This window comes from Gobius niger (assembly GCF_951799975.1).
Source record: "Gobius niger genome assembly, chromosome: 13".
Lineage (NCBI taxonomy): Eukaryota > Metazoa > Chordata > Actinopteri > Gobiiformes > Gobiidae > Gobius > Gobius niger.
In genome coordinates this window covers 498,536-512,787 of record NC_136864.1, presented here as the reverse complement: position 1 = coordinate 512,787, position 14,252 = coordinate 498,536, and the positions used below count along the sequence as shown (strand labels likewise).

Genomic DNA, 14,252 nt, shown 5'->3' with positions numbered 1-14,252 from the left:
GTTGGGCCCGGTGCTTACTGCCCAACACCGTGCAGCCCGATTGGCATTTGCCCGAGAACACAGCGATTGGCAGATTGGCCAATGGTGCCCTGTGCTCTTCACGGATGAGAGCAGGTTCACCCTGAGCACATGTGACAGACGTGACAGAGTCTGGAGACGCCCTGGAGAACGTTCTGCTGCTGCAACATCATCCAGCATGACCGGTTTGGTGGTGGGTCATTGGTGGGGAGGCATTTCATTGGAGGGCCGCACAGCCCTCCATGTGCGAGCCAGAGGTTCCCTGACTGGCATTGGGGACCGGGATGAGATCCTCAGACCTATTGTAAGACCATATGCTGGTGCTGTGGGCCCTGGGTTCCTTCTGATGCCTGATAATGCCAGGCCACATGTGGCAAGAGTGTGTCAGCAGGTCCTGCATGATGAAGGTATTGATGTTCTGGACTGGCCTGCCCGTTCCCCAGACTTAAATCCAATAGAGCACATCTGGGACATCATGTCTCGGTCCATCCATCAACGCCACGTGGCACCACAGACTGTCCAGGAGCTGACTGATGCTCTAATCCAGGTCTGGGAGGAGATCCCTCAGGAGGACATCCGTGGTCTCATCAGGAGCATGCCCAGGCGTTGTAGGGAGTGCATTCAGGCACGTGGAGGCCACACACACGACTGAGGATGATACAGACTCGTTTGGAGGAATTTCTACAGAATTTGGATCAACCAGTGCCTGATTTGTCACTTTGATTTTGACTATAATTTTGGATCCAGACCTCCAGGGGCTGAGAATTTGATTTCCATTTCTCATTCTTATGTTATTTTGTTCTCAACACATTGCCCTACACTATGAATAAAGATTTTCATCTGAAAAATCGAATTAATTGACATCTAGGATGGGTTTTTTGAGTGTGCCCTAAGTTTTTGTGAGCAGTGTATTTGACTAAACCCAGTGTTTGTGTCTCAGGAGCACTACGATCGAGGAGAGTACATCATCCGGCAAGGGGAGGAGGGCAGCACCTTCTACATCATCTCCCAGGGAAAGGTCTGTACTACTACTGATACTACTACTACTACTACTACTACTTCTACTACTACTACTACTACTACTGATACTACTACTACTGATACTACTGCCTGTTCCACAGTTTACATATTCTCCCTGAAGACACAGCCTGATCTTACGCCTTTACTTCCATTGAAGCTTCAGGTGCTTCTGATTTTTCAGGCTGATGTTTTTTGCTCTAAAATCCTCTCCCGACACAAACTACAATGTTTCTGTCGTCACGTTCTGTTTTTCTCACCACCTGCAGCAAATGTTTGGTTCCATATCTGTCCCTGATCCTCCACATGGCACCACCTGCTCTTCTGCTGTTTGAGGTTCTTCTGCTGCTTGGTTTTGGTCACACCCCCTAATGTGTTTTAACAGAATCTGACCCTTTTAAATCATCTGCACTGGCCCAGAACATGGTTGGAATATTTCCCCGTTAGTAAAAGTCAAAATGGTTGTCAGTTTTTATTCAGCTTTGGCTCCTCCCTCTGTTTCACTGTCTCTGTATTTTCCAGATACGTTTCTTTATTTATTGGACAATTGGACATTTTTCAACAGAATAACCTCATCTTTTTGTTTTCTTCTTTTTTTTACCTAATCCTAATGAATTTTGACCATGTGTAAATCAAACACAAAGAACCAAGGAAATCTCTAAAAGTCTCATCACCTGACTGCTGATTGGTCCTTTACACTCCTGTCCTAACGTTTGGGGTCAGGCCAGTTCTATATTTCCTTGAATCAGCACAATAGTTTTCAGCATAATTGCATGAGGGTTTTCTAATCATCAATGACCCTCTGTGTACCATTAGAACATCTGCACACATCTGTAGGCATGCCATTAAAAACTACAACAGGCATTCACCACATTGACAATGTCTGGACTGTCAGATAAGATAAGATAATCCTTTATTGATCTCACAATGGAGACATTCACTTGTTACAGTCGGCGTTCATGAAGATCACTCAGAGTATTTAGGACTCATTTAATGTTGTCCTCATTTTCTTTCAAAAATCACTACATTTTAAGTGAGGCCAAACCTTTAAGCGGCCGTGTGTATAATAACACTAAAGTACATGTATTGTTGTACTGCAGGTCATTCAGTTAGTTTACCTGGTTTTATTGTTTTGACTTATTTCCTTTACTTAACGACCATCACTATGTAAGAATCAAAATAGCACCAAGGTTTTGAATGAGCCGCTCAAAAACTTGTGGGCGACTTTGTGTTGTCCAGGTGACGGTGACGCAGAGCACGGACGACCAGCGCCCCCCTCTGGTCATCAAGACGCTGCAGAAAGGAGAGTACTTCGGGGAGAAGGCGCTCATCAGGTCAGACTCACCTCAGTCTCAGACTCAGACCCTCGTTTACACTCGGACTGTCGTTGCAGCGATGACGTGCGCTCGGCGAGCATCATGGCGGACGAGGACGGGGTGGAGTGTCTGGTCATCGACAGAGAGTGGGTGTAATGTATATGACTGTCCTCTGATTGGCCGGGTTGACCCTGGGTGTGCTCTGATTGGTCCGTTGGTGCAGGACCTTTGACCAGACCGTGGGGACCTTCGCGGAGCTGCAGAAGCATCTCCAGGGCTACGTGGCTTCACTGGATCGAGACGACAGGAAACGGAACGCCAAGTGAGGAAACACTCGCTGCCATGACCGTCCCGGGCGTTTACATGCGCTCCAGTGTTACGGTTATTAGCCATGTTATTAGCCATGTTATTAACCATGTTATTAGCCATGTTATTAGCCATGTTATTAGCCATGTTATTAGCCATGTTATTAGCCATGTTATTAGCCATGTTATTAGCCATGTTATTCGCCATGTTATTAGCCAAGTTATTAGCCATGTTCAAGCTATTAGCCACATTATTAGCCATGTTATTAGCCATGTTATTAGCCATGTTATTAACCATGTTATTAGCCATGTTATTAGCCATGTTATTCGCCATGTTATTAGCCATGTTATTAGCCATGTTATTAGCCATGTTATTAGCCATGTTATTAGCCATGTTATTAGCCATGTTATTAGCCATGTTATTCGCCATGTTATTAGCCAAGTTATTAGCCATGTTCAAGCTATTAGCCACATTATTAGCCATGTTATTAGCCATGTTATTAGCCATGTTATTAGCCATGCTATTAGCCATGTTATTAGCCATGTTCAAGCTATTAGCCAAGTTCAAGCTATTAGCCACATTATTAGCCAAGTTCAAGCTATTAGCCACATTATTCGCCATATTCAGGTTATTAGCCATATTCAAGCTATTATTCAGGCTATTAGCCAAGTTCAGGCTATTAGCCAAGTTCAAGCTATTAGCCACATTATTAGCCATGTTCAGGCTATTAGCCATGTTCAAGCTATTATTCAGGCTATTAGCCATGTTCAGGCTATTAGCCACATTATTAGCCATGTTCAGGCTATTAGCCATGTTCGGGCTATTAGCCACATTATTAGCCATGTTCAGGCTATTAGCCATGTTCAGGCTATTAGCCACATTATTAGCCATGTTCGGGCTATTAGCCACAGTATTAGCCATGTTCAGGCTATTAGCCATGTTCAGGCTATTAGCCACATTATTAGCCATGTTCAAGCTATTAGCCATGTTCAGGCTATTAGCCACATTATTAGCCATGTTCAAGCTATTAGCCATGTTCGGGCTATTAGCCACATTATTAGCCATGTTCAGGCTATTAGCCACATTATTAGCCATGTTCAAGCTATTAGCCACATTATTAGCCATGTTCAGGCTATTAGCCATGTTCAGGCTATTAGCCACATTATTAGCCATGTTCAAGCTATTAGCCATGTTCGGGCTATTAGCCACATTATTAGCCATGTTCAGGCTATTAGCCACATTATTAGCCATGTTCAGGCTATTAGCCACATTATTAGCCATGTTCAGGCTATTAGCCACATTATTCGCCATATTCAGGTTATTAGCCATGTTCAGGCTATTAGCCACATTATTAGCCATATTCAGGTTATTATTCAGGCTATTAGCCATGTTCAGGCTATTAGCAGATGCTGTAGGGGGCGCTCTCTCTCCTCAGGAGGTCTGTGTCGCGGCTCCAGTCCCAGCCTTTGTCTCCGGACCTGCTGCATCTGAGGGACCTGGTGTCTGGGTTCTCTTCCACCAAACCCTTCGAGCATCTCCAGCTGGTGTGGACTCTGGGCGTGGGAGGCTTCGGCCGCGTGGAGCTGGTGAGGCGCTGCTCTCTCTGTGAGCGATCGTGCCGGATGCCCTCCCGTACCCACACATTACATTACATCATTACAGGTGAAGCTGAAGGAGCAGGACGTGTCGTTCGCCCTGAAGATGATCAAGAAACACCACGTGGTGGAGAACCGGCAGCAGGAGCACATCCACTCTGAGCGACGCATCCTGTCGGAGGTGCGCTCGCCCTTCGTCATCAGGTGAATGTGGAGAGTGTGAGAAAGATCTACTTTTGCACTTGGACCCTTAGTCAATCACCCTCTGAATGTGCTCATCACGGCGCCGTCAGAAACGCCTCAAAAGGCCTTGTTCCCCAAGCAGGCGCGTCTCAGCCCAATGCCTGGTCTTCTCCACAGGCCAGGGTCAAACTGGTCTGACCAGGTGTACGATCTGGGACCGACCTCTGACTGTGGCCAAAGCACAGAATCGTGCTAACGTGACACGAACAGACTGGCTACTGACTCACATCAGACCGCTGTTCTACAAGGGGATTCTGTCAATATTAGCATTGTACCAATATTAGCATTTTACCAATATTAGCATTTTACCAATATTAGCATTTTGCCGATATTAGCATTTTGCCAATATTAGCATTTTACCAATATTAGCATTTTGCCAATATTAGCATTTTACCAATATTCTCATTTTGCCAATATTAGCATTTTACCAATATTCTCATTTTGCCAATATTAGCATTTTGACAATATTAGCATTTTGACAATATTGGCATTTTACCAATATTAGCATTTTGCCAATATTAGCATTTTACCAATATTAGCATTTTGCCAATATTAGCATTTTGCCAATATTAGCATTTTGCCAATATTAGCATTTTGACAATATTAGCATTTTACCAATATTAGCATTTTGCCAATATTAGCATTTTACCAATATTAGCATTTTACCAATATTAGCATTTTGCCAATATTAGCATTTTGACAATATTGGCATTTTACCAATATTAGCATTTTGCCAATATTAGCATTTTGCCAATATTAGCATTTTACCAATATTAGCATTTTGCCAATATTAGCATTTTACCAATATTAGCATTTTACCAATATTAGCATTTTGCCAATATTAGCATTTTGCCAATATTAGCATTTTGCCAATATTAGCATTTTGACAATATTGGCATTTTACCAATATTAGCATTTTGCCAATATTAGCATTTTGCCAATATTAGCATTTTGCCAATATTAGCATTTTACCAATATTAGCATTTTTCCATTATCCTTTTGCCAATATTAGCATTTTGCCAATATTAGCATTTTCCCATTATCATTTTGCCAATATTAGCATTTTGCCAATATTAGCATTTTACCAATATTTGCATTTTGCCAATATTAGCATTTTACCAATATTAGCATTTTGCCAATATTAGCCTTTTACCAATATTAGCATTTATCCATTATCATTTTACCAATATTAGCATTTTGCCAATATTAGCCTTTTACCAATATTAGCATTTATCCATTATCATTTTGCCAATATTAGCATTTTGCCAATATTAGCATTTAGCCACTGTTAGCGAAGCTTCTCTGGTGTAACTGAAGCATAATATATTTTCATGTAGCTAACCTTCATAGTTGGTGTTTAGCGGTTTCTTTTCTGTTTGATTACAGTTTGTTTGTTTTCTCAGATTGTACCGGACGTTCAGAGATGAGAAGTTTGTGTACATGCTGCTGGAGGCCTGTCTGGGTGGAGAACTGTGGAGCCTGCTGCGAGACAGGTATCACCTGACCACGGCTACCTGTAACCACGCCCACCTGACCCCCACTGAAACCACGCCCACCTGACCCCCACGCAAATATACTGCAACCACGCCCACCTGACCCCCACGCAAATATACTGCAACCACGCCCACCTGACCCCCACGCAAATATACTGCAACCACGCCCACCTGACCCCCACTGTAACCACGCCCACCTGACCCCCACTGCAACCACGCCCACCTGACCTCCACACAAATATACTGCAACCACGCCCACCTGACCCCCACGCAAATATACTGTAACCACGCCCACCTGACCCCCACGCAAATATACTGCAACCACGCCCACCTGACCCCCACGCAAATATACTGTAACCACGCCCACCTGACCCCCACTGTAACCACGCCCACCTGACCCCCACTGTAACCACGCCCACCTGACCCCCACTGCAACCACGCCCACCTGACCACGGCTAACTGTAACCACGCCCACCTGACCCCCACGCAAATATACTGCAACCACGCCCACCTGACCCCCACGCAAATATACTGCAACCACGCCCACCTGACCTCCACGCAAATATACTGCAACCACGCCCACCTGACCTCCACGCAAATATACTGCAACCACGCCCACCTGACCCCCACGCAAATATACTGCAACCACGCCCACCTGACCCCCACGCAAATATACTGCAACCACGCCCACCTGACCCCCACGCAAATATACTGCAACCACGCCCACCTGACCCCCACACAAATATACTGTAACCACGCCCACCTGACCCCCACTGCAACCACGCCCACCTGACCCCCACGCAAATATACTGTAACCACGCCCACCTGACCTCCACACAAATATACTGTAACCACGCCCACCTGACCTCCACACAAATATACTGTAACCACGCCCACCTGACCTCCACACAAATATACTGTAACCACGCCCACCTGACCCCCACTGCAACCACGGCCACCTGACCCCCACGCAAATATACTTGATAAAAAAGTACTTGACCCTCGTTAGTGAAAGCGGAAGGGCATGTGATAGAATGTGTCGTCTGTTCAGGGGCAGTTTTGACGAAGCCACAGCGAAGTTCTGTGTGGCCTGTGTGACCGAGGCCTTCGACTATCTGCACCGCAAGAACATCCTCTACAGAGACCTGAAGCCGGAGAACCTCCTGCTGGACACTCAGGGCTACTGCAAGCTGGTGAGTACAGAACCTCCTGCTGGACACTCAGGGCTACTGCAAGCTGGTGAGTACAGCACCTCCTGCTGGACACTCAGGGCTTGGACGAGGCCTAAGGGAGAGGGAGGTGAGAGAGTTGTAGAACCACAGCCCTGCTTTGATCCTGCGTCTCTGCTTCAGGTGGACTTTGGGTTCGCGAAGAAGATCCGCTCAGGCCAGAGGACCTGGACCTTCTGCGGGACGCCTGAGTACGTGGCTCCTGAGGTCCTCCTGAACCGCGGCCACAGCTTCAGCGTCGACTTTTGGGCCCTGGGTATTCTGCTGTTTGAGCTGCTCACCGGGAGGTACCACCCATTACCACTCACCTATCCCCCCACACGACCCTGTACCACTCACCTATCCCCCCACACGACCCTGTACCACTCACCTATCCCCCCACACGACCCTGTACCACTCACCTATCCCCCCACACGACCCTGTACCACTCACCTATCCCCCCACACGACCCTGTACCACTCACCTATCCCCCCACACGACCCTGTACCACTCACCTATCCCCCCACACGACCCTGTACCACTCACCTATCCCCCCACACGACCCTGTACCACTCACCTATCCCCCCACACGACCCTGTACCACTCACCTCTCCCCCCACACGACCCAGTACCACTCACCTATCCCCCCTCACGACCCTGTACCACTCACCTATCCCCCCACACGACCCAGTACCACTCACCTATCCCCCCACACGACCCAGTACCACTCACCTATCCCCCCACACGACCCTGTACCACTCACCTATCCCCCCACACGACCCAGTACCACTCACCTATCCCCCCACACGACCCAGTACCCCTCACCTATCCCCCTACACAACCCATTACCACTCACCTATCCCCCCACACGACCCAGTACCACTCACCTACCCCCCCACACGACCCTGTACCACTCACCTATCCCCCCACACGACCCTGTACCACTCACCTATCCCCCCCACACGACCCTGTACCTCTCACATATCCCCCCACACGACTCTGTACCACTCACCCATCCCCCACATGACCCTGTACCTCTCACCTATCCCCCCACACGACCCTGTACCACTCACCTATCCCCCCACACGACTCTGTACCACTCACCCATCCCCCACATGACCCTGTACCACTCACCTATCCCCCCACACGACCCTGTACCACTCACCTATCCCCCCACACGACACTGTACCACTCACCTATCCCCCCACACGACCCTGTACCACTCACCTATCCCCCCACACGACCCTGTACCACTCACCTATCCCCCCACACGACCCTGTACCACTCACCTATCCCCCCACACGACCCTGTACCACTCACCTATCCCCCCACACGACCCTGTACCACTCACCTATCCCCTTACACGACCCTGTACCGCTCACCTATCCCCCCACACGACCCTGTACCACTCACCTATCCCCCCACACGACCCTGTACCACTCACCTATCCCCCCACACGACCCTGTACCACTCACCTATCCCCCCACACGACCCAGGACCACTCACCTATCCCCCCACACGACCCTGTACCACTCACCTATCCCCCCACACGACCCTGTACCACTCACCTATCCCCCCACACGACCCTGTACCACTCACCTATCCCCCCACACGACCCTGTACCACTCACCTATCCCCCCACACGACCCTGTACCACTCACCTATCCCCCCACACGACCCTGTACCACTCACCTATCCCCCCACACGACCCTGTACCACTCACCTATCCCCCCACACGCCCCTGTACCACTCACCTATCCCCCCACACGACCCTGTATCACTCACCTATCCCCCCACACGACCCTGTACCACTCACCTATCCCCCCACACGACCCTGTACCACTCACCTATCCCCCCACACGACCCAGGACCACTCACCTATCCCCCCACACGACCCTGTACCACTCACCTATCCCCCCACACGACCCTGTACCACTCACCTATCCCCCCACACGACCCTGTACCACTCACCTATGCCCCCACACGACCCAGGACCACTCACCTATCCCCCCACACGACCCTGTACCACTCACCTATCCCCCCACACGACCCTGTACCACTCACCTATCCCCCCACACGACCCTGTACCACTCACCTATCCCCCCACACGCCCCTGTACCACTCACCTATCCCCCCACACGACCCTGTATCACTCACCTATCCCCCCACACGACCCTGTACCACTCACCTATCCCCCCACACGACCCTGTACCACTCACCTATCCCCCCACACGACCCAGGACCACTCACCTATCCCCCCACACGACCCTGTACCACTCACCTATCCCCCCACACGACCCTGTACCACTCACCTATATCTTATATCTGTGACCACATTGACCTACAGTGACCAGCCTCATGTGTGTCTCTGCTCCTCAGCCCTCCCTTCTCGGGCATTGACCAGATGACCATCTACACCCACATCCTCAAAGGCGTCGAGAAGATGGACTTCCCCAAAAAGATCTCCAAGAAACCGGAGGACCTCATCAGGAAGCTCTGCAGGTACGACCCAGAGAAGACTAGACTAAACCAACAAACCAGACCAGACCAGACTAAAACAAACTGGACTTGACGAAAACAAACTGGACCAGACGAAAACAAAACCAGGCTAAACAAAACCAAACTGGAACACAGTGTGAAACTGAAGACACTGATCCTCCTCTGATGTTCCTCTGATGTTCTCCTAATGCTCTCCCGATGTTCCCAGGAAAAACCCCTCGGAGCGACTGGGAAACCTGAAGAACGGCATCACTGACATCAAGAAGCACAGGTGAGCTCCTGTCCTTCAGCCCTTCAGACCTTCAGACCTGGTTTCTCAGTGAGTTGTGTTCCTCTGCAGATGGTTTAACGGTTTTAACTGGGAGGAGCTGAAGCTGCGGACGCTGCCGTCGCCACTGAGGAGAGAGGTGAGAGGAGACACCATCTCATTCAGATGATCCCAGTTCACTACCTTAAATATAAAAGTCAGGGTCAGTGTGTTCTTTTGAGACGGTGGTCATTGCTCTTCACAGCAGGTCCCAATGTCAGCGTATTTCTAGTTAATTACAGAAGTGAAAGAAAATATTTCTAGATGATTCCTGAAGTGAAAGAAGAGCTCAGCCCTGTCTCTGTCTCCACAGGTCTCTGGGCCGTTGGACCACAGTCACTTTGACTCTTATCCTCCAGAAGACGAACAACCCCCAGACGAGCTCTCAGGCTGGGACCTGGACTTCTGAGGAACATCTGAGGAACATTTGAGGAACCCTTGTAGATCTTCTGGGGAACATTTGTAGATCTTCTGAGGACCATCTGGACCTGGTCCTCAGGAGCATGTTTGCTCCTGTAAATGTGTGTAATATAATGTAAACTAAGAGGATGCTCCTGTTAATTCTGCTCATGTAGAAAACAAATAAATAGACACTCACACCCTTCGCTGCTCAGCCTCTGTCCAAGACCGTGTAGCTTCTTCAGGGCGGGGCTTAGCCACAGCTTACTGCTCAGTGGTGTATTTGCAAAAGGCCCCGGTGCAAGTCTGGCGCCGGGTTGTAAATCCAGGACTAAATAAGACTCTACAGTCTTAAGAGCAGTGACAACAGGAACGACAGGCTTTGTCCTTCAGCGACAGACCCGGAGGCGGAGCTTCCGTGCTGTTGTTTACCTGCTGTTGTTTACCTGCTGTTGTTTACCTGCTGTTGTTTACCTGCTGTTGTTTACGTGCTGTTGTTTACCTGCTGTTGTTTACCTGCTGTTGTTTACGTGCTGTTGTTTACGTGCTGTTGTTTACCTGCTGTTGTTTACGTGCTGTTGTTTACCTGCTGTTGTTTACCTGCTGTTGTTTACGTGCTGTTGTTTACGTGCTGTTGTTTACCTGCTGTTGTTTACGTGCTGTTGTTTACCTGCTGTTGTTTACCTGCTGTTGTTTACGTGCTGTTGTTTACCTGCTGTTGTTTACCTGCTGTTGTTTACGTGCTGTTGTTTACCTGCTGTTGTTTACCTGCTGTTGTTTACCTGCTGTTGTTTACGTGCTGTTGTTTACCTGCTGTTGTTTACCTGCTGTTGTTTACGTGCTGTTGTTTACCTGCTGTTGTTTACCTGCTGTTGTTTACCTGCTGTTGTTTACCTGCTGTTGTTTACGTGCTGTTGTTTACCTGCTCACTCTGTATATGCCGAGTTGTTCTTTTCTTCACTGATGTTTACTGTGGTCATTTGTTTTCCTCAACATCACAGCCACACACCGTAGCTTACTTATTTAATAACATAAACTCATGAATACAGATTATTAAATAAACATACGGCTCTGGCTGGTGGAGAAACGGGTGCTTCATTTGCTTCTTTATTCTTCATTTCTCTCGATGTCAGGTCCGTGTCACTGTGAACACAAAGTGACCTTTTCATGCCCTTAAACTAAAGTTACTAAAATCACCTCAATTTAATGTTATTGCAAATCGAAATGTTGGGAAATTAATAATATAAGCATATACAAACTTTTTAAATGGCATTAGCATAGCAGCAGCTCCACCTAGTGGTTGATGTATGAACTACTGGTAACTTCAACTGCTGTTACACTGGAAGACATTTTTGGTAGAGCAGAGGTTAAAATGTCCATTTCTCATTAACTGCAGGGAGCCTTTTGTGGAAGAAGTTTACAATTTTACTTAAAAATCAAAAGAAAAACGTATTTCCTGTATCGTGGGGCAAAAGTGAATTTGTAAGCTCTTTCTGAGAGAAGCCGATGGCCTCCAGCCCTGAACGTAGCATTAGGAAATCAGACATCCCAGATGGAGAGGAAACCCAGCGCCCTGTTTCAAGACTGATCCTGAAGTAACTGATGACAAAACCTGAATGTGTTTGTTACACTAATGTCAGAAGCTACACAAGAAATTAACTGTAGTTCCTGTGTTCCCCACAAGATGGAGGCACCTGAGCTCCAGATGCCACAGTCACAGTAAAGCTTGGACTTTCCTCTGGCCTTGATTCTCCTTTTGTTTCTACTAATGTGACAAATGCTTTCATTTAATGCTTTGCCAAGTTATGTTGAGAAGTAACATGTGCTGTAACGTTTACCGTGTAAATGACGGTAAACTGAACGGTCACCAGGCAAACGTCCGTCCTCCGGCCACTTGTGGACAAACATCACTGATGAATCATTATCATCCATAATCACTATTATGTTTCCTGCTTTCAAAGCAAGAGTCACTTGCATTTATACGGGTTCTGGACGTCCGAACCACAAGGTTTTATTCATAATTCATTCATTCAAAGAGTAAATGACTCGAACATTGAAGGTAATTGGTTTCAGTAAAAGGAAAGAGGGAAGATACTTCTGCACATCCCACTTTTCAGCTTTTTATTCATAAAAAAAATTCAAAATCATGTATAAACTTCCTTTCACTTCACGATTGTGTTTCACTCAGTGTGCGCCTTTCACATAAAATGTCAATCAAATATATTTATGTTTATGGTCCATCCTGTGGCAAAATGTTGAAAAGTGAAATACTTTTGCAGCCCATTGTCTTATAGTCTTATAGTTTTCATTGTTTTATAGTTTATTATTATTCTAAGTTATGTGTTATGTTTCATGTTTCATGTTTGCAAAGTTTGAATCCTGTTTCATGAACAGAAGGAGGAAACCAACACGCAACAAGAAACTGGTCATTTTAAATTTCAAACGTCCAACTTGGAACAATCCCTCGGAGCCGCTCGAACTGGTCCAACATGTGGTCAGAGATGATCAGAGTGGTCCGAGTTCAGATACAGATCAGTGACCACTCCAGTCATGTTCTGAATTACAAGCTGTTAAGAAGGGTTAGCATCTCATTAGCTGTTGTAGCATCAGCTGCTTGTTTGTGAACGACTTCATTCAGCCGAACGCTCGGATGTCATTCTCAAGTTCCCCGAGGTCTTGAAGCAGAACTGAACTCTCGACTCTACAATGGACACGAGCGGCGTCTCTGTGAACGCCCATGACCGGTCACTCTGGTCACTCTGGGTGCTCCGGAGGGAAACCAAAGTGAAAACAGGGGAATCTTATTTGTTTAGTGTTTATCATATGACACATGTTTAAATGTCTTCATGGATCTGCTCCTGAGGATCTCTCTGAGCTTTTGTCCGTTTATGCCCCAGTCAGATCAGTAAGGTCTGTCTATGAATGTGCCCAGATCCCGTTTAAAGACGCGAGGAGATCGAGCGTTTAGTGAGGCTGACTCTGGAACAGCCTCCCCCTAAACGTCAGAGCTGCTCCAACCATAGAAACCTTTAAGACTGCCCTTAAAACACATCTGTTTGCGTTGGCGTTCAACTCAAGCTGAGCTGTGTTATGACTGTACTGTGTGTGCTTCTCTTGTTGCTTTGTGCTGTTATTTTATATTGTGTACCTGTATGTGAAGCACTTTGGGCACATAGTGTTGTTGTAAACGTGCTATATAAATAAAGTTGACATTGACATTGACCCAAAGGGACGGGGTCCATTCACTCCATGCTGATGGTGCTACTTTTGCCCTGGGGCAGACTGACAGAAACGAGGCTGCTCACATCTGCGCCAACGGCCCCTCCGACAACCACCAACCACTCACACATAGGCATTGGGTGAAGTGTCTTGTCCAAGGACACACACAAAAAACTCTTTATCATAGAAATATTAAGGAGATCCTAACTGAGCTGTTGGTTAGCCTTCTCCGATAGCCTTGACCTTTAGCCCGTCCAGCTCTTGCCCAAACAGATTAGAGTCAAGAACATTAGCGCTGATAGAGGGTGAGCTTTCGGAGCAGCGGATCAAAAACACCAAAGATGAGTGAAATATTTAGTTTAGAAAAGTGCTTGTGAGAGTGTAAGAGTACCCAGTGTCTTTCACCGTAGGCGTGTGGTCAGCCAGGCTGAAGGCTGGTTCGAGATGGATTTTTCTGTATTTGTAAACACACAATTCTTCTACTTTCAGACGATGAAAGCAGCAACTGACTTTGGACTCTAGTCTGTCACATACAGAGCAACATTCCAGAGTCTAAGAACGAAGACGCTCCTTATTCATTTAAGTTTGTCAATGTTTGTCTCTTCATGAATGAACACAAAGAAAAGGTTTCT

General features: G+C 47.2%; 1 protein-coding gene across 1 annotated transcript; it reads left to right on the top strand.

The window, feature by feature from the left end:
- Positions 1-887: 887 nt before the first annotated feature.
- Positions 888-10,560, top strand: LOC306972830 (cGMP-dependent protein kinase 2-like; the record flags this gene model as incomplete). Its single annotated transcript, XM_079569537.1, has 14 exons — positions 888-902; positions 959-1,036; positions 2,275-2,369; positions 2,429-2,497; positions 2,575-2,673; positions 4,093-4,243; positions 4,320-4,456; positions 5,899-5,988; positions 7,040-7,181; positions 7,341-7,504; positions 9,576-9,698; positions 9,904-9,966; positions 10,036-10,102; positions 10,316-10,560. 14 exons carry the CDS (start codon positions 888-890, stop codon positions 10,409-10,411), a joined length of 1,389 nt encoding a protein of 462 aa, XP_079425663.1. The 3' UTR covers positions 10,412-10,560.
- Positions 10,561-14,252: the final 3,692 nt, after the last annotated feature.